At 51.4% G+C, this 20,823-nt stretch overlaps 1 protein-coding gene across 1 annotated transcript in view; it reads right to left on the bottom strand.

Annotated features, from left to right (window-relative positions):
• The window catches only part of NLRP12 (NLR family pyrin domain containing 12), a 28,268-nt gene extending 7,720 nt beyond the window's left edge, over window positions 1-20,548 (bottom strand). Inside the window, exons 1-7 of the mRNA XM_039466534.2 lie at window positions 20,144-20,548; window positions 9,846-9,926; window positions 7,486-9,187; window positions 4,692-4,862; window positions 4,043-4,213; window positions 2,473-2,643; window positions 1,430-1,600 (exon numbers count right to left, since the gene is read on the bottom strand). Of these exons, the coding sequence (XP_039322468.2) occupies window positions 1,430-1,600; window positions 2,473-2,643; window positions 4,043-4,213; window positions 4,692-4,862; window positions 7,486-9,187; window positions 9,846-9,926; window positions 20,144-20,435 (2,759 nt within the window). The 5' untranslated portion in view covers window positions 20,436-20,548. The remainder of the gene's footprint in view (window positions 1-1,429; window positions 1,601-2,472; window positions 2,644-4,042; window positions 4,214-4,691; window positions 4,863-7,485; window positions 9,188-9,845; window positions 9,927-20,143) is intronic.
• Between the last annotated feature and the right edge of the window lie 275 nt (window positions 20,549-20,823).

Here is a 20,823-nt window from a genome sequence, read left to right as displayed (position 1 = left end):
TCCTGACTTTAGCTCCTCCACCCACCTTGGCCTTCCAAAGGGCTGGGATTACAGGGGTGAGCCACCGAGCCCAGCCTTCAAATTTCATTAAGTGATGCTGAGGGAGAGATCCTATGAGGTCACATAGGATCACAAATCTAGGAACCCAAATCATAGCTGGGGATTAGACAGGGTATCAGCTGGGTGTAGTGGCTCATACCTGGAATCCCAGCACTCTGGTGGGGGCCAAGGCCAGAGGATCTCCTAAGGCCAGGAGTTTGAGACCAGCCTAGGCAACAAATCAAGACCTTATTCTTAGAAAACAATAAAAATTACCCAGGTATTGCGCCATTGCACTCAAGCCTGGGCAACAAGAGCAAAACTCTCTCTCACACACACACACACACACACACACACACACACAAAATTTTAGCCAGGTGTGGTGTGTGCCTGCGGCCCCAGGTACTCAGGAGGCTGAGATGGGAGAACGGCTTCAGCCCAGAAGGTTGAGGGTACAGTGAACCGTGATCACTTCACTGCACTCCAGCCTGGGCAGCCAGCAAGACCCTGTCTCAAGATAACAAAAGTGTCTAAATAGAGTGTTCAGAAGAAAAGCTGAATTTCTCTGGGCAAAGAGGGAACAGAGCAGGAGGGCGTTCTAGGGAACAAGAATTGCTTGTGTAAAGGACTGTGTGTCAGAAAAAGCCTTTAACAAAGGCTGAGGGGGCCGGGCATACTGGCTGAAGCCTGTAATCCCAGTGCTTTGAGAGGCTGAGGTGGGCGGATCATGAGGTCAGGCGTTCGAGGCGAGGCTAACCAACATCTCTAACTTTTTTTCTCATTTTGTATTTTGTAAAAATAGAAAAATTAGCCAGGCGTGGTGTTACAAGTTTATAATCCCAGCTACTCAGGAGGCTGAGGCAGGAGAATCGCTTGAACTTGGGAGGTGGAGGTTGCAGTGAGCTGAGATTGCGCCACTGCAATCCAGCCTGGGCAACCAGAGCAAAACTCTGTCTCAATAAAAAACAAAACAAAACAAAACCAAACAAACAAAAAATGCTGATGTAGGGCCGGGTGTGCTGGCTCATGCCTGTAGTCACAGCACTTTGGAAGGCCAAGTCGGGCTGATTGCCTGAGCTCGGAAGTTTGTGACCAGCCTGGGTGACACAGTGAACCCTCGTCTCTACTAAAACACAGAAAATTAACTAGGAGTGGCAGTGTGCGCCTGTAGTCCCAGCTACATGGGAGGCTGAGGCGGGAGACTTGCTTGAACCCGGGAGGTAGAAGTTTCAGTGAGCCAAGATGGCACCACTGTACTCCAGCCTGGGCAACACAGCAAGACTCCATCTCCGGGGGGTGAAAAAGGTTGCTGTAGTAGCTAGAGTTGAGCAGAGGCAGCATGGCCTCTGCAGTCCCAGGTGAGGGGCTGGGTTCGTGGATGGGGGCTCACCGGAGGGTCTGGAGCTTGCAGGTGGGATGCCTGAGGCCCTCACACAGCAGCAGTGCCCCGGGGTCCCCCAGGTCATTGAGGCTGAGGTCCAGCTCCGTCAGGCTCTGGTTCACGCTGAGGGTTGAGGCCAGCCCTTCACAGGCAGCAGCATTGAGGTGGCAGATCTTCAGCCTGCACAAAACAAAATCCAATTTAACAGCGTCATGGAGACTTACGAAATTTTGAGACAGAATCTCACTCTGTCCCCCAGGCTGGAGTGGAGTGTTGCAATCTCGGCTCACTGCAACCCGCCCGTCCCGGGTTCAAGTGATTCTTCTGCCTCAGCCTCCCAAGTAGCTGGGACTACAAACACTTGCCACCACTCCTGGCTAATTTTTGTATTTTTAGTAGAGACTGGGTTTCACCACGTTGGTGAGGCTAGTCCCAGTCTCAAGCTCCTGACCTTGGATGATCCACCCACCTCGGCCTCCCAAAGGACTGGGATTATAGGTGTGAGCCACTGTGCCCAACCCCGAAATCTTTTTTTTTTTTTTTTTTTTGAGACGGAGTTTCGCTCTTGTTACCCAGGCTGGAGTGCAATGGCGCGATCTCAGCTCACTGCAACCTCCGCCTCCTGGGTTCAGGCAATTCTCCTGCCTCAGCCTCCTGAGTAGCTGGGATTACAGGCACGCACCACCATGCCCAGCTAATTTTTTGTATTTTCAGTAGAGACGGGGTTTCACCATGTTGACCAGGATGGTCTCGATCTCTTGACCTCATGATCCACCGCCTCGGCCTCCCAAAGTGCTGGGATTACATACAGGCTTGAGCCACCGCGCCCGGAGGTAATTTTTGTATTTTTAGTAGAGACCGGGTTTCATTCACCATGTTGGCCAGGCTGGTCTTGAACTCCTGACCTCAAGTGATCCGCCCACCTCGGCCTCCCTAAGTGCTGGGATTACCAGCGTGAGCCACCATGCCCTACCTGTGGATGCATTTTTATACCTTCATTTAGTATGAAGGGATTTGCCATTTTATTATAGTTGAGCTCAGGAAGAACTCACCACAAAGTTCGTAGTCTGCAGGCTGGGTGCCTCAGTCCCTGACACAGAAACCTCAGGCCCAAATCCTCCAGGGCATTTCCTGTCAGGTCCAGCTCAACCAGATGTGGGTTTGTGCTGAGCACAGAGGCCAGCTCCTGACACGCCCCGGACTCCAGCTGACACTTCCTCAACCTTGGGAGGAAAGAGAGGTTGAAGGCGGAGCCATCTTGCTTTTCTGTGTCCTGATCACTCATGCCCTGGCCTGTTTATTTTATTTTACTTATTTAGAGACAGAGTCTTGCTCTGTCACCCAGGCCGAAGTGCAGTGGCGCGATCTCAGCTCACTGCAACCTTCACCTCCAGGGTTCAAGCAATTCTTCTGCCTCAGGCTTCTGAGTAGCTGGGATTACAGGCGCCCGCCACCCCACCTGGCTAATTTTTTGTATTCTTAGTGAAGATAAGGTTTCACTGTGTTAGCCAGGATGGTCTCGATCTCCTGACCTCATGATCTGCCCGCCTCAGCCTCTGAAAGTGCGGGGATTACAGACGTGAGCCACCTCGCCCTGCCTATTTTATTATTTGTTTAGAAACAGTTTCTTGCTCTGTCACCCAGGCTGGTGTTCAGTGGTGTGATATCAACTCACGGAAGCATCGGCCTCTGCGCTCAAGCGATCCTCCTGCCTCAGCCTCCTGAGTAACTGGGAATACAGGTGTGTGCCACCATACCTAGCTAATTTTTCTTTTTGAGGTGGAGTCTTGCTCTGTTGCCCAGGCTGGAGTGTAGTTTCGAAATCTTGGCTCACTGCAGCCTCCGCCTTCCAGAGATTCTTATGCCTCAGCCTTTTGAGTAGCTGGGACTATAGGCTGGACTGCAGGCATGCGCCACCACACCAGGCTAATTTTTGCATTTTTAGTAGAATCAGGGTTTCAACATGTTGGCCAGGCTGGTCTCAAACTCCCGACATCAGGTAATCCACCCGTCTGGCCTTCCAAAGTGCTGGGATTACAGGCATGAGCCACCACGCCTGGCCCATACCTGGCTAATTAAAAAAAAAAAAATTTTTTTTTTTTTTTTGTAGGTTGGGTGCAGTGGCTCACACCTGTAATTCCAGCACTTTCGGAGGCCAAGATGGGTGGATCACCTGAGGGTAGGAGTTCAAGACCATCCTGGCCAACATGGGGAAACCCCATCTCTACTGAAAATACAGAAAAAATTTGCTGGGTGTGGTAGTGGGTGCCTGTAATCCCAGCTACTTGGGAGGCTAAGGCAGGAGAATCACTTGAACTCAGGAGGTAGAGGTTGCAGTCAGCTAAGATCGCACCACTACATTCCAGTCTGGGCCACAGAGAAAGAACCTGTCTTAGGGGAAATAAAGAAAAGGTGGGGGTGGGGGGTGGGGAAGTGGCCCCAGGGGTTCCTCATCCTGTGGAATTGAGTGTGGAGTCCAGGGCCAGGGTTGAAGGTCAATGGGTTAAGGGCCAGCCCTGATTCAGAGGTGGAGATCTGGGGGGTACCAGCGTTTTATGAAATTTCATGCTCCGGGAGAGAGACAGTGAGCTTAGGAACTTGCTCCCGGGGATGGAGACTCACTGGATCATCTGCAGCCTGCATCGGGGATGCCGCAGGCCCTCGCAAAGCAGCGTCATGCCTGGGAGTCCAATACCATTGCCGCTGAGATCCAGCCTTGTTAAATTCTTATTGGCTATGAGAGCTGCAGAGAGGTCTTCGCAGGCTGAGCTGGAGACGCCGCACCGCTTCAGCCTGGGTGGAAATAAAAAAGAACCAGTCATTTCCTTTGCTTTTTTTTTTTTTTTTTTTTTTTTTTTTTGAGACGGAGTTTCGCTCTTGTTACCCAGGCTGGAGTGCAATGGCGCGATCTCGGCTCACCACAACCTCCGCCTCCTGGGTTCAGGCAATTCTCCTGCCTCAGCCTCCTGAGTAGCTGGGATTACAGGCACGTGCCACTATGCCCAGCTAATGTTTTGTATTTTTAGTAGAGACGGGGTTTCACCATGTTGGTCAGGCTGATTTCAAACTCCTGACCTCAGGTGATCCGCCTGCCTCGGCCTCCCAAAGTGCTGGGATTACAGGTGTGAGCCACCATGCCCTGCTTTGTGGCACTTATCACTGGCTGCTCCAGCTAACGAATACACCATCCCATGAGACAACATTTGTGACCGAGCCCCATGAGAGCCCAAGGCAGGGACCACCAGAAAGTCCCAGACCAGCCCGCACTCACCTCAGGTTCTGAAGTTTGCAGTTGGGGTGTCTGAGTCCTTGACAGAGCAGTTTCACCCCCCGGCTGCCCAGGGCATTGCGGTACAGAGCCAGCTCAATCAGGTTCGGATTGGTGCATAGGGCCGAGGCCAGATGTTCACTGTAGGTGTCTAGCAGAACGGTCCTCTCTGGTCTGCATGGAGGAAAGACAGGCCACTCTGGTGTTACTGGGTGCTTGACAATTATGGCCTTTGCATGTCACTTCACAGTTTATGAAGCATGCTATTATTCTTACTTTGTTTTTGAGATGGAGTTTTGCTCTTGTTGCCCAGCCTGGAGTGAAATGGCACGATATCAGCTCACTGCAACCTCTGCCTCCCGGGTTCAAGCGATTCTTCTGCCTCAGCCTCCCAGGTAGCTGGGATTATAGGCATGTGCCACCAGGCCTGGCTAATTTTGTATTTTGTTTTTAGATGGAGTTTTGCTCTTGTTGCCCGGGCTGGAATGTAGTGGTGCGATCTCAGCTCACCACAACCTCCACCTCCCAGGTTCAAGCAATTCTCCTGTCTCAGTCTCCCGAGTAGCTGGGATTACAGGCATGGGCCACCACACCTGGCTGTTTTTGTATTTTTAGTAGGGACGGGGTTTCACCATGTTGGTTAGGCTGGTCTCAAACTCCCAACCTCTGGTGATCCACCCACCTCAGCCTTTCAAAGTGCTGGGATTATAGGCATGCACCACCACACCCCGCTAATTTTTTTTTTTTTTTTTTTTGAGACAGAGTTTCGCCCTAGTTACCCAGGCTAGAGTGCAATCTCGGCTCACTGCAACCTCTGCCTCCTGGGTTCAGGCAATTCTCCTGCCTCATACTCCCTAGTAGCTGGGACTACAGGTGTGCGCCACCATGTCCAGCTAATTTTTGTATTTTTAGTAGAGATGGGGTTTCACCATGTTGACCAGGATGGTCTCGATCTCTTGACCTCGTGATCCACCTGCCTCGGCCTCCCAAAGTGATGGGATTATAGGCGTGAGTCACTGCGCCTGGCCTAATTTTTGTATTTTTAGTAGAGACAGGGTTTTACCATGTTGGCTCAGCTGATCTGGAACTCCTGGACTCAGGTAATATGCCTGGTTTGGCCTCCCAAAGTGCTGGGATTATGGTTGCAGCCACCGTGCGTGGCCGAAGCATGCTATCTTTTAATTTTTTTTTGTTTTTTTGGCTGGGGCGGGGTGGGCGGAGCAGGCGAGGGTCTTGCTCTGTTGTCTAGGCTGGAGTGCATGGTGAGATCTAGGTTCACTGCAGGGCTGACCTCCCAGGCTTAAGCAATTCTCCCAAGAAACTGAGACTACAGGTGTGCACCATCATGCCCAGCTAATTAATTTTTTTAGAGGTTGGGGTCTCATGTTGTCCAGGCTGCACCTGACTCTATCTGAAACTTTGAATCAATTAGTTGGTTTATTCGTTTGCCTCTTTATTATCTGTCTCTGTTCTCATTAGGATGGGTGCTCCGTTGCGAGCAGTGGCTTATTCACACTGTTTTCTGTCTACACAAGATTGTTATGTAGACAGATAAAAGGGACATAGAGCCGGGTGCAGTGGCTGTCACCTGTAACTTCAGCACTTTGGGAGGCCGAGATGTGTGGATCACTTGAGGTTACAGAGCTTGGTTACTCAGTCTTGAAAAAGGGGGCCAAGGTGGCCAGATCACAGGCCAGGAGATGAAGACCATTCTGGCTAATACAGTGAAACGCTGTCTGTACTAAAAATTCAAAAAAATTACCCGGGTGTGGTAGCATGTGCCTGTAGTCCCAGCTACTTGTGAGGCTGAGGCAGGAGAATTGCTTGAACCCGGGAAGCGGAGGTTGCGGTGAGCTAAGATTGCGCCATTGGACTCCTGCCTGGGTGACGCTGAGAAAAAGGGACTTAATAATATTTGTTGATTGAATACATTCTCCTTGACATCAACCTCAATTTAGCCCCAGGGCATGGTGTTTAATCTCTACGGTGGCAGTATTCACACTTGGAGCCAGAGGGAGTGTTCTGTGTATTGCAGGAGGCGGGCAGCACTCCCAGTTTTATCCACTAGATGTCAGTAGTGTTACTTGATTCCCAGTTGTGACAGCCAAAAATAGTCTCCAGATAGCTGCCAAGTATCAGAACAAAGTCACCCCTAGTTGAGAGGCACTGGTCAAGAGCATGAACCTCGAGACCAAGGCGGGCAGACCACTTAAGGTCAGGAATTCAAGACCAGCCTGGCTAACATGGCGAAACCCCGTCTCCACTAAAATTAAAAACATTATCCTGGCATGGCATGGTGGTTGGTGCCTGTAATCCCAGCTACTGAGGAGGCTGAGGCAGGAGAATCTCTTGAACCTGGGAGGCAGAGGCTGCAGTGGGCCAAGATTATGCCACTGCACTCCAGTTTAGGAGACCGAGAGAGACTTCATCTCAAAAAAAAAAAAAAAAAAAAAAAGGCTGGACATGGTGACTCACGCCTGTAATCCCAGCACTTTGGGAGGCCGAGGCGGGCGGATCGCCTGAGGTCGGGAGTTTGAAACCAGCCTGACCAACATGGAGAAACCCTGTGTCTACTAAAAATACAAAATTAGCTGGCCGTGATGGTGCACGCCTGAAATTCCAGCTACTCCAGAGGCTGAGGCAGGAGAATCGCTTGAACCTGGGAGGCAGAGGCTGCAGTGAGCTGAGATTGTGCCATGGCACTCCTGCCTAGGAGACCGAGAGAGACTTCGTTTCAGAAGGAAGGAGTGAATGCATGCATGCATGCATGAACCTGGGCAGCCCCAGGGATACTTACAGCTGCACCAACAGCGTGTGGGTCCCTGCAGAGCACCTGGCCCGGTCTTCCCTGTCCGCACTGTACGTGGCGCCGTACAAGTGCAGCACCTGGGCACTCCTGCAGTTCTTCAGGCAGAAGGAGGAGACCATGTGCTCCATCTTGGAGGCGATGTTGCTGACCACGATCACCTGGAAGTGGCTGAGGGCCTGCTGGATGAACTCCTCCTCCTGGATCTCGTACAAGCAGCTGAAGAACTCCAGGGAGCCCTGCTGCAGGGTGGAGCCCGCGCTCTGCGCTTTGCTCTGGATCCACTGCAACAGCCGCGTCTTGATGTGCGGCGAGACCTTCCAGCAGAGACTCTTCTCCAGGTGGCTCCTGGTCTCCTCGTTCAGCAGCCCGAAGAGGAAGCGGATGGTGAGCGCCAGGAAGCTCCTTTCGGAAAACTCGTACTCGGCCAAGAGCCTGTGAACGTCCTGCTCCGGGCCTGCCCCACGCTCGCCCTCGTCCAGGAGATAGTACATAGCGGCGAAGAATTCCTGGAAGCTCAGGTGGATGAAGCTGTAGTACCTCTCACAGTTGATGTCCTTCTGGAAGATGTTCATGTTGAGGAAGGCGGACACGTCCGCCCCGTGGAGGCCATGTCTCCGGAGATCCTGCTCCTCAAACAGGATTTTCTGATTCCAGAGCCCGTCTGCCGCCAGGGAGCACAACCCTCTCTGGTTGGGAGGGGGCTGGAGCTGCGGGGTCCCGGGCTTGGGTTGCATCAGACTCAGCAGGTAGAGCATGTACACCTCAGTGGTGGTCCTGGATGTCTGTCTCAGCAGCCCCCCACCCTCCAGCTGCTGCTGGAGGCAGGTGCAGACCACCCAGCACACCAAGGGCACGAAGCACATGGTGAAGAGAGGCTCGTTGTCCCTCACGTAGTTGAAGACGTGGCCTGCCTGCTCTGCATCTTGGAAATACTTGTAGAAGTACTCCTTCCTCTCCGCCTCCGAGAAGCCCAGGATCTCCACGTGCCTGGGGTGCTCCAGCAGACGGTGGAGCTTCTCCAGCGCCGTGGGCCTCGTGGTGATGAGCAGAGAGAGCTCAGGGAGGAGCTTCTTCCGAATTAAGCTGCTAAGGAGCAGCTCCGTGGGCCGTTTCTCCTCCCAGCAGAGGCACCAGGGTCCCTGAGGATCGTGGAAAGAGGGCTTGAGCTCATCGAAGCCGTCGATGATGAAAAGGAGACGCTCGGGAACGCGCACTAGCTCCCGCGGAGGCGCGCAGGGCTCCGGCCAGCAGCTGGAGATGAGGTCTCGCATGCTGCGTTCCGCGGCACTCTGGTTCAGCTCCCTGCAGTTGATGTAGAAGAGATAATCAAACCTGCCTTGGAAGAGCTTCCTGTCCGCCCAGTCCAGCATCACCTTGTGAGCCAGCATGGACTTGCCTATTCCCGCCGCCCCTTGCATGACCACGGTGCGCGGTGGCTCGGGGCGCTCCTCATCTGGCTCAAAGAGGGTCTCTATCTTGATGGGGCTGGTCTGGTGTCCCACGGTCCTCGCGTGTTCCCGGCCCGTGTCCAGAAGCTGCTGCTGGGCCCGCATGGGGTTTGAGTGCTCCTTCACCAGCAGGAGCCGGGTGTACCGGTGGCTGAGGTTGACACATTCCCCTAGGCGCGCATTGCGGTCTTCCATGAGCCGGAATTTCCTGCGGACGTAATCCCTGTAGGTTTCCTGGGGATCTAGGGAAGAGGAAGGAAGGTTTTGTGGAATACTCATCAGCAACCTCTAAGGAGTTCATGAGGAAAAGTACTCCTCGTCTGGGTCAAAGAGGGCATGTGCCTGTAGTCCCAGCTACTTGGGAGGCTGAGATGAGAGAATTGCTTGAATCCAGGAGGTGGAGGTTGCAGTGAACCAAGATCACTCCAGCCTGGGCAACAGAGCAAGACTTCTCAAAAAAAACCATGGCCTAGCACCCACTTGCTCCCCAGTATCCTTGAGACAGTTTTCAAGAAGGAATCTGAGAACCTTAGTCCTCTGTAAAGATCTTCTCTTCTCACCCCGCATGGTGGCTCAGGCCTGTAATCCCAGCACTTTGGGAGGCCGAGGCAGGTGGATCACGGGGGTGAAACCCATCTATACTAAAAATAAAAAATTAGCCGGGCGTGGTTGCAAGTGCCTGTAATCCCAGCTACTTGGGAAACCGAGGCAGGAGAATTGCTTGAACTGGGAGGCGGAGGTTGCAGTGACCTGAGATCAGCCCACCACATTCCAGCCTGGGTGACAGCGTGAGACTCTGTTTCAGAAGAAATAAGTCGTGCATCTGTGCTTGGCCTAAGCTCCGTTGGGTCATCTGCTCTGTGTAGATTAATACATGTAGGTACCTGGCTTGAGGCTCACCTTTCTTTGGAGTGGCAAGAGAGACTTCCAGAAGGCATGTTGACTGGTTCCCAGGTGAGGATGGGCCACTAGGTGGGGTATCTGAGAGAGAAATCGTGGAAGATCAGCTGGCACGCATCTGGCTAGGAGCACTGTGTGGCATTAGCCTCGATCACATTAAAATGCCTCCGTAACTCCCTACTCACCCACACCCAGGAATGTTCAGTAGCCACTGCACAGGCCATGTGTGGGGAACAGCTCACCCCTTGTTCCCTGTAGCCCACCCTCCTTCCTGGGTGCCCCTCGTGGTCGTTGGCACCTCCATCCATCCAATCAGTCTCACTCTGTCACCCAGGATGAAGCACAGAGGTGTGATCTTGGCTCACTGGAACCTCCACCTCCCCGGTTCAGTGATTGTTTTGCCCCAGCCTCCCGAGTAGCTGGGATTACAGGTGCACAGCTAATTTTTGCATTGGCTGGTCTCGGCCTCCCAAAGTGCTGGGGTAACAGGCGTGTCCGGCCCCAATCAGTCTTTTTTTTTTTTTTTTTTTTTTTGAGACAGTTTCACTCTTGTCACCCAGGCTGGAGTGCAATGGCGCGATCTCAGCTCACCGCAACCTCCGCCTCCTGGGTTCAGGCAATTCTCCTGCCTCAGCCTCCTGAGTAGTTGGGATTACAGGCACGTGCCACCATGCCCAGCTAATTTTTTTGTATTTTTAGTAGAGACGGGGTTTCACCATGTTGACCAGGATGGTCTCGATCTCTCGACCTCCTTATCCACCCGCCTCGGCCTCCCAAAGTGCTGGGATTACAGGCTTGAGCCACCGCGCCCGGCCAGTCTTTTTTTTTGAGACAGAGTTTCGCTCTTGTTACCCAGGCTGGAGTGCAATGGCGCAATCTCGGCTCACCGCAACCTCTGCCTCCTGGGTTCAAGCAATTCTCCTGCCTCAGCCTCCTGAGTAGCTGGGATTACAGGCACGCGCCACCATGCCCAGCTAATTTTTTGTATTTTTAGTAGAGACGGGGTTTCACCATGTTGACCAGGATGGTCTCGATCTCTTAACCTCGTGATCCACCCGCCCCGGCCTCCCAAAGTGCTGGGATTACAGGCTTGAGCCACCGCGCCCGGCCCCAATCAGTCTTTTTGACGGAAGTTCTGAGTCAGTCCAGACTCCTCTCTCAGCTCTTGGCCACGTCTATTCATCTTTGCTTTGCTTTGCTCTGTCACCCAGGCTGGAATGTAGTGGTACAATATACGATATCTTGGCTCACCGCAACAGCCATCTCCCGGGTTAAAGTGATTCTCCTGCCTCAGTCTCCCAAGTAGCTAGGATTACAGGCCTGTGCCACCACACCTGGCTAATTTTTGTATTTAGTAGAGATGGGGTTTTGCCATGTTGGCCAGGCTAGTCTTCAACCCCACCTTGGCCTCGTAAAGTGCTGAGATTATAGGCGTGAGCCACCATGCCTAGCCCATCATCCATTTAAAAATACACATACATTAGGCACCAACATTACCCAGCCATTGTTCTGGTCACTGGGTAAATAGCAATAAACAAGACATGAGGTTACTACTTCAAGGACCTTATATTCTAATGGTGCATGGAGCTCAGCACATGACAAACACTTTGCTGGTGGTGGCTCATACCTGTAATCTCAGTACTTTGGGAGGTTGAGGCAGGCAGATCACGAGGTCAACAGTTCAAGACCAGCCTGACCGGTATGATGAAACCCTGTCTCTACCACAAATACAAAAATGCCGGGCACAGTGGCTCACGCCTGTAACCCCAGCACTTTGGGAGGTCAAGGTGGGTGAATCACCTGTCAGGAGTTCGAGATCAGACTGGCGAACATGGTGAAACTCCATCTCTACTAAAAATAGAAATATTAGCCAGGCATAGTGGCATGTACCTGTAATCCCAGCTACTGGAGTGCTCAGCAGGAGGATTGCTTGAACCTGGGAGGCGGAGGTTGTAGTGAGCTGAGATTGTGCCACTGCACTCCAGCCTGGGTGACAATAAAACTCCATCTCAAAAAAAGAAAATTCTGAGGCTGGGTGCGGTGGCTCACGCCTGTAATCCCAGCACTTTGGGAGGCTGAGGCGGGTGGATCACAAGGTCAAGAGATCGAGAGCACCCTGGTCAACAAGGTGAAACCCCGTCTCTACTAAAAGTACAAAAATGAGCTGGGCATGGTGGCGCACGCCTGTAGTCCCAGCTACTCAGGAGGCTGAGGCAGGAGAATTGCCTGAACCCAGGAGGTGGAGGTTGCGGTGAGCCGAGATTGCGCCATTGCACTCCAGCCTGGGTAACAAGAACGAAACTCCGTCTCAAAAAAAAAAAAAAAAGAAAAAAAAAGGTAATTCTGGCCAGGCCTGGTGCCTCACACCTATCATCTCAGCACTTAGGGAAACTGAGGCAGGAAGATTGCTTGAGTTCAATAGTTCAAGGCCAGGGTGGGCAAGATGAGACCCCCAACTCTCCCAAAAAAAATTAGGCTGGGTGCAGTGGCCCACACCTTTAATCCCAGCACTGTGGGAGATCAAAGTGGGTGAATCACTTGAGGCCAGGAGTTCAAGACTAGCCTGGTCAACATGGCGAAACCCTGTCTTTACTAAAGATAAAAACTTAGCTGGGTGTGATGGTACATGCCTATAGTCCCAGCTACTCAGGAGGCTGAGGCAGGATAATCGCTTGAACCCAGGATAGGGGCGTTGCAATGAGCTGAGATTGTGCCTCTGCACTCCAGCCTGGGTGACAGAGTAAGACTCCATCTCAAAAAAAGAAAAAAAAGCCGGGCGCGGTGGCTCAAGCCTGTAATCCCAGCACTTTGGGAGGCCGAGGCGGGTGGATCACGAGGTCGAGAGATCGAGACCATCCTGGTCAACACGGTGAAACCCCGTCTCTACTAAAAACACAAAAAATTAGCTGGGCATGGTGGCACATGCCTGTAATCCCAGCTACTCAGGAGGCTGAGGCAGGAGAATTGCCTGAGCCCAGGAGGCGGAGGTTGCGGTGAGCCGAGATCGCGCCATTGCACTCCAGCCTGGGTAACAAGAGCGAAACTCCGTCTCAAAAAAAAAAAAAGAAAAAAAAAAAAAAAAAAAAAAGAAAAAAAAAAAAAAGCTGGTGGTGGCGTTGTACACCTGTAGTCCTAGCAGGAGGCCGAGGCAGGAGGATTGTTTGAGCCCAGGACTTCAAGGCTGTAGTCATGAGCTACGATCACAGCCTTGCACTCTAGCCTGGGCAACAGCAAGACTCTGTCTCTTAAAAAGATTTTTTTTTTTTTTTTTTTTTTTTTTTAAAACAGAGTCTCACTCTGTAGCCCAGGCTGGAGTGCATTGGCTTGATCTTGGTTCATTGCAACCTCCACCTCCTGGGTCCCAGTTCAAGCCATTCTCCTGCCTCAGCCTCCCGAGTAGCTGGGATTACAGGCACGTGCCACCATGCCCAACTAATTTTTGTATTTTTAGTAAAGATGGGGTTTCATCACGTTAGCCAGGCTGGTCTTGAACTCCTGACCTCAGCCTCTCAAAGTGTTGGGATTATAGGCATGAGCCACTGCACCCAACAGAAAAATATTTTTTATCTTTATTGTTTGGTAGAGGTTAGGTCACAGTATGTGACCCAGGCTGGTCTGGAACTCCTGGTCTCAAGGGTTTCTCTGACCTTGGCCTCTCAAAGTCTTGGAAACACATGTGTAAGTCATGGTGCCCAAGCCATAAAAGGCTTTTGTCTGGATATATCATAAGATTCTAGCCGGGCATGGTGGCTCAAGCCTGTGATCCCAGCACTTTGGGAGGCCGAGGCGGGTGGATCATGAGGTCAAGAGATCGAGACCATCCTGGTCAACATGGTGAAACCCCGTCTCTACTAAAAATACAAAAAATCAGCTGGGCATGGTGGCGCGTGTCTGTAATCCCAGCTACTCAGGAGGCTGAGGCAGGAGAATTGCCTGAACCCAGGAGGCGGAGGTTGCAGGTGAGCCGAGATCGTGCCATTGCACTCCAGCCTGGGTAACAAGAGTGAAACTCCGTCTCAAAAAAAAAAAAAAAAAAAAAAAAAAAAAAAGATTCTACACATCAGTCATTCCTTGGCATCTTTGGTCCCAAGAAGACCCCCGAAGTCCTAAGAGTGAGTGCCTATGCTCTCACCTGATACGCTGCCCGCCCAGTGGGAAAGGCTCCCCACCTGGCTAGTTCTCCTAGCAGCTGACCCAGCTGCACCCCGTCTGGTCCTCACTCTGACAAGTTTTCACCACCCTGCTGGTTGCTAGTCCGTGAGATGATTCACAAAAGCAAAGCACATCCTCTTGCCAGGGCCAGGAAGCACCCTCATTACCACACAGCCCACCTCCCACGGCCCTCTGCACCCTCCTGGCATACGAGACACCTTCCGTGTGCGTCTGTGTAACTAATAAACTGTTGTCTTTCATCTGCTCAGTGCTGGCTCTGGTATGTTCAGTCATCTCATGCTATTTTATTACTTATTTTTACTTAGAGACCTAGTCTCACTCTGTCTCCCAGGCTGGAGTGCAGTGGCACCATCTCAGCTCACTAAAACTTCCGCCTTTTGGGTTCAAGCAATTCTCCTGTCTCATCCTCCTGAGTATCTGAGATTACAGGTGCCCGTCACCACACCTGGCTAAGTTTTGTATTTTTAGTAGAGACGGGGTTTCACCATGTTGGCCAGGCTGGTCTCGAACTCCTCACATCAGGCGATCCACCCACCTTGGCCTTGCAAAGTGCTGGGAATACAGGGGTGAGCCACCGATCTGGGTCTAAGTTTTCTTTTAAAGGTAATCCTTGAAAATTGCAGCTGAGGCTGGGCGCAGTGGCTGACACCTGTCATCCCAGCACTTTGGGAGGCCGAGGCGGTGGATCATGAGGTCAAGAGATCGAGACCATCCTGGTCAACATGGTGAAACCCCGTCTCTACTAAAAATACAAAACATTAGCTGGGCATGGTGGCGTGTGCCTGTAATCCCAGCTGCTCAGGAGGCTGAGGCAGGAGAATTGCCTGAACCGAGGAGGCGGAGGTTGCGGTGAGCCGAGATCCCGCCATTGCACTGCAGCCTGGGTAACAAGGGCAAAACTCCGTCTCAAATAAAAAAAAAAAAGTGGCCCAGCCTCATATCCCCCATGCACAGGGCACCTCCAAATGATCTAATAAAGACAAGGGAGAAAAAGTTGTACGAGATGAAATCTGACGAGGACATAAGAGGTGTATCTGTTCCCGTCACGGCACTGGTTGCAAAGAGCCTAGTGTTCAATTTCATCCATGCATGGTGGCTCACGCCTGTAATCCCAGCACTTTGGGAGGCCAAGGCAGGTGGATCACCTGAAGCCAGGAGTTCAAGACCACCCTGGCCAACATAGTGAAACACCATCTCTACTAAAAATGTAAAAATTAGCCGGGCATGGGAAAGCGTGCCTATAATACCAGCTACCCTGGAGGACAATTCCTTGAACCCGGGAGGTGGAGGTTGCAATGAACCAGGATCATGTCATTTGCATTCCAGCCTGGGCAATAAGAGCAAAACTCTGTCTCAAAAAATAAATAGGTAAAATAAAAATACAAAAATTAGCTGGGTGTGGTGGTATACATTTGTAATTCCAGTTACTTGGGAAGCTGAGGCAGGAGAATCACCTGAACCCAGGAGGCAGAGGTTGCGGTGAGCTGAGATCACACCATTGCACTCCAGCCTGGGTGACAGAACAATACTCCATTTCAAAAAAAAACTACGAATTACCAGCTGCTTGACTTGTAATTTTGGTAGCTTGAAATTCACCATGCTGGGCCGGGCGCGGTGGCTCAAGCCTGTAATCCCAGCACTTTGGGAGGCCGAGGCGGGTGGATCACGAGGTCAAGAGATCAAGACCATCCTGGTCAACATGGTGAAACCCCGTCTCTACTAAAAATACAAAAAAATTAGCTGGGCATGGTGGCTCGTGCCTGTAATCCCAGCTACTCAGGAGGCTGAGACAGGAGAATTGCCTGAACCCAGGGGGCGGAGGTTGTGGAGAGCCGAGATCGCGCCATTGCATTCCAGCCTGGGTAACGAGCAAAACTCCGTCTCAAAAAAAAAAAAAAAAAAAAAAAAAAAAACAGAAATTCACCATGCTGAAATGATTTACACTCAGAAATTTAAAATGCTGGCCAGGCTCGGTGGCTCATGCCTGTAATCCCAACACTTTGGGAAGCTGAGGCAGGTGGATCACCTGAGGTCAGGAGGTGGAGACCAGTCTGGCCAACATGGTGAAACCCTGTCTCTACTAAAAATACGAAAAATAGTTGGATGTGGTGATGCCCGCCTGTAATCTCAGCTACTGGGTAGGTTGAGGCAGGAGAATTGCTTGAACCTGGGAGAAGGAGGTTGCAGTGAGCCTAGATCTCACCATTGCACTCCAGCCTGGGTGACGAGCAAAACTTCATCTCAGAAAAAAAAAAAAGGCCCGGTGCAATGGCTTGTGCCTATAATCCCAGCACTTCGGGAGACCGAGGTGAATGGATCACAAGGTCAGGAGCTCAAGATCAGTCTGGCCAATATGGTGAAACCCTGTCTCTTTAATTAAAAAAAAAAAAAAAAATAGGTGGGGCGCGGTGGCTCACGCCTGTAATCCCAGCATTTTGGGAGGCGGAGGTGGGTGGATCACGAGGTCAAGAGATGGAGACCGCCGGGCGCAGTGGCTCAAGCCTGTAATCCCAGCACTTTGGGAGGCCGAGGCGGGTGGATCACGAGGTTGAGAGATCGAGACCATCCTGGTCAACATGGTGAAACCCCGTCTCTACTAAAAATACAAAAAATTAGCTGGTCATGGTGGCGCGTGCCTGTAATCCCAGCTACTCGGGAGGCTGAGGCAGGAGAATTGCCTGAACCCAGGAGGCGGAGGTTGCGGTGAGCCGAGATCACGCCATTGCACTCCAGCCTGGGTAACAAAAGCGAAACTCTGTCTCAAAAAAAAAAAGAAAAAAAAGAGATCGAGACCATCCTGGTCAACATGGTGAAACCCCGTCTCAACTAAAAATACAAAAAATTAGCTGGGCTTGGTGGCGTGTGCCTGTAGTCCCAGCTACTCAGGAGGCTGAAGCAGGAGAATTGCCTGAACCCAGGAGGCGGAGGTTGCAGTGAGCCGAGATGGCGCCATTGCACTCCAGCCTGGGTAACAGGAGAGAAACTCAGTCTCAAAAAAAAAAAAAAAAAAAAAGGAAATAAATGCTACCAACAAGTGCCTTTGCTTTTTCAGAGTCATTAAAGACTGTTTTTTTCAGAGATGTTTAACATTTCCCAGCACACAACTACAATCACATCTCATTAACCATGAGTCACTAAGCTTCGCAGAAGTGACTGTGTATAGCCAGTTATTGGCAGGGCTTGCTTATTCGTTCTGCAAATGTTCATCAAGGTTTACTCTGTTCCTAGACCTAGCCAGACACTGGAATCACAGAGAGTCACACAGGGGAGTCAGGATGCTCTCTCTCTGCCTTTGAGGGGGTCCGTGTTTTACTAGAGAAAACAGGTGAGAAATGATACTAAAAACCACAGCTCAAGCCAGGCACGGTGGCTCACCCCTCTAATCCCAGTACTTTGGGAGGCCGTGGCAGGCAGATCATTTGAGGTTAGGAGCTGGCCAACATGGTGAAATCCTGTCTCTACTAAAAATAAAAAAATTAGCCAGGCGTGGTGGCGTATGCCTGTAGTTCCAGCGACTTGGGAGGCAGAGGCAGGAGAATTGCTGGAACCCAGGAGGTGGAGGTTGCAGTGAGCTGAGATCGTGTCACTACACGACGGAGACTGTATAAAAAAAAGGTCGGGGGGAAGGGTGCAGTGGGGATGTTGGGGAGGGATAACATTGGGAGAAATGTCTGAAGTAGGTGACTGGGATGGAGGCAGCGGACCACCGTGGCATGTGCGTACCTATGCAACAGTCCTGCAAGATCTGCACAGGTACAATGGAACTTAAAGTACAATTTTTTTTAAAAAAAGGAGAGAAGGTAGTACCTTCAAGGTTTCAGTAAGTAAATAAGTAATAGTTTTCCAGGCAAAGAAGATGGAGAAGGAGGAAGACAGCATGAACAAAGACCAAAGGGATGAAATTAGAATTCCGCACACAGACATAAAAAAGAACCAAATCGTGTTCTTTGCAGGAACATGGATGCAGCTGGAGGCCATTATCCTAAGCAAACTCATGCAGGAATAGAACAGCAAAGACTGCGTGTTCTCACTGATAAGCAGAAGTTGAACACTGGCTTCTCATGGACATAAAGATGGGAACACTGGGCACCGGGGGCTCGTTGTCGGGGGAGGTTGGAAAACTCACTGCTGACTACTATGTTCAAGTACCTGGATGATAGGATCAATCTTACCCCCAACCTCAGCATCGCTCAATATACCCATGTAACACACCTGCACGTGTACCCCTTGGATCTAAAATAAAAGTTGAAATTAGCCGGGCACAGTGGCTGTTGCCTCTTATCCCAGCACTTAGGAGGACTGAGGCAGTGAATCACCTGGGGTCAGGCATTTGAGACCATCCTGGCCAACATGGTGAAACCTCGTCTCTACTAAAAAGACAAAAATTAGCCAGGTGTGGTGATGGGTGCCTGTGATCCCAGCTACTCAGGAGGCTGAGGCAGGAGAATCACTTGAGCCTGGGGGTTAGAGGTTGCAGTGAGCCGAGATCAGGCCACTGCACTCCAACCTGGGATACAGAGCAAGACTCCATTTCAAAAAAAAAAAGTTGAAATTATATTTATGTATCCATCTGTCTGTCTGTCTGTCTATAAATTAGAATTCCAGGTCTCCCAGGCTCAGGGATTAGTATGAAAGAAAAGGGAATTGGTGACCAGGGAGTGGTCATTCTTGTCTGTGGTCCAGCACTTTGGGAGGTGAGGGCAAGAGCTCGTGTGAGCCCAGGAGTTCAAGACCAGCCTGGGCAATGTGAGGATACCTCATCTCTCTCTTTTTTTTTTTTTTTTTTTGGAACAGAGTCTTGCTCTGTCGCCAGGCACCAGGCTGGAGTGCAGTGGCGCGATCTTGGCTCACTGCAACCTCCACCTCCCGGGTTCAAGCAATTCTCCTGCCTCAGCCTCCCCAGTAGCTGGGACTACAGGCACCTGCCACCATGCCCAGCTAATTTTTTGTATTTTCAGTAGAGATGGGGTTTCACCATGTTGACCATGATGGTCTCGATCTCTTGACCTTGTGATCCGCCCGCCTCGGCCTCCCAAAGTGCTGGGATTATAGTCATGAGCCACCGCGCCCGGCACCTCATCTCTTTTTAAAATATTTTTTGACATGGGGATCTCACTCTGTTGCCCAGGCTGGAGTGCAGTGATGTGATCTCAGCTCGCTGCAATTGCCACCTCCCGGGTTCAAGTGCTTCTCCTGCCTCAGCCTCCCAAGTAGCTGGGACTACAGGCATGTGCCACCATACCTGGTTATTTTATTTATTTTTTTCTTTGAGATGGAGTCTCACTCCCGTCACGCAGGCTGGAATGAGGTTGCGTGATCTCGGCTCACTGCAACCTCCACCTCCTGGGTTCGAGCGATTCTCCTCCCTCAGCCTCCCAAGTAGTTGGGATTACAGGCGTGCACCACCGTGCCTGGCTAGTTTTTGTATTTTTGATAGAGATGGGATTTTGCCATGTTGGCCAGGCTAGTTTTGAACTCCTGACCTCAGGTGGTCCAACCGTCTCGGCCTCTCAAAGTGCTAGGATTAGAGGTGTGAGCCACATCGCCTGGCCTTTTTGCATTTTTAGTAGAGATGGGTTTTGCTGTGTTGGCCAGGTTGGTCTCAAACTTCTGACCTCAGGTGACTCACCCGCCTTGGCCTCCCAAAGTGCTGGGATTATAGGTGTGAGCCACCATGCCTGGCCACCTCATCTCTTAAAATATATATTTGAATATAATATATATTTGAGTAAAATATAATATATATTTAATAAAATATATATTTGAATAAAATATATATTTGAAGTGTGTATATATATATATATATGAGGCAAGGTCTTGCTCTGTCATCCAGGCTGGAGTACAGGGGCAGGATCATCGCCCACTGCAGCCTAGACCTTCCGCTCTCAAGTGATCCTCCCACTGCAACCTCCTGAGAAGCTAGGATCACAGGTGGGTATCACCACACCCGGCCAGTCTTTATTATTTTTTATAGAGACAGAGTCTCACTATGTTGTCCAGGCTGGTCTTGAACTCCCAACCGTAAGTGATCTGCCCTCTCCAGCCTCCCAAAGTGCTGGGATTACAGGTGTGAGCCACCGTGCCTGGCTGGGGTCCTAGCCTTGCCTGTCCCGCCACCTCCTTACCCCTCACCAGGTCCTCTCTCTGTCCTCTCTCCCACAGGTCCTTCCTGTTCATCCACTCAAAGATGCTGAGAGCCAGCCTCCAGGCCTCCGCTGTCCCAAAGTGGGTGATGAGCAGCTGGGCCATTTCTAGGGGACCCGCGGTCTCCATGCGTCCCCAGGGGATCCTGCCGCCTTCTCCCAGCTCTGTCGCCGTCCCCAGGTAGAACTTGAACTTCTTCAGCTCCACAGCCTCGAGTTCTTCCAAGTAGGTGGACAGGCGACAGAGGCCGTCCCTGCCTGCGGGGCGTAGCATGGGGTTGCCGTGAGCCCCAGAGGAGAGGAGCTGGAGGCCGAGATGTTCCTAGGCATGGGACACGGGGCAGCTCCAGCGCTTCTTCCACAGCATCATTTTCAGGGGGAGGCTGTGCCAGGGGCTGGAGGACTGAGACAGGGAGGAGAGACCTCTTGCTGAAATAGTGCTTCCTGACCTTTCAGTTCCCTCCTGCCCTGCCCCGCTCACCAATGGGTGCTCTCACCGAAGAACAGGAAGTCGGGAGGAATGATGAAATGCTAGGTACCACCGGCTGATGAAGAAGGTTCTCACTTCTGTGGTCTCTTCCCAGCAATCTGGACAAAACAGTCCCTCTCCTTCCGCTGCTCTCTTGTTTTCCTCGTTTCACGAGTGTGTGTGGTCGAGCGTA

This window comes from Saimiri boliviensis, chromosome 14 (assembly GCF_048565385.1).
Source record: "Saimiri boliviensis isolate mSaiBol1 chromosome 14, mSaiBol1.pri, whole genome shotgun sequence".
In the NCBI taxonomy this organism is placed as follows: Eukaryota; Metazoa; Chordata; class Mammalia; order Primates; family Cebidae; genus Saimiri; species Saimiri boliviensis.
Note: the sequence above shows the minus strand (reverse complement) of the source record. Positions and strands in the feature narration are given on the sequence as shown.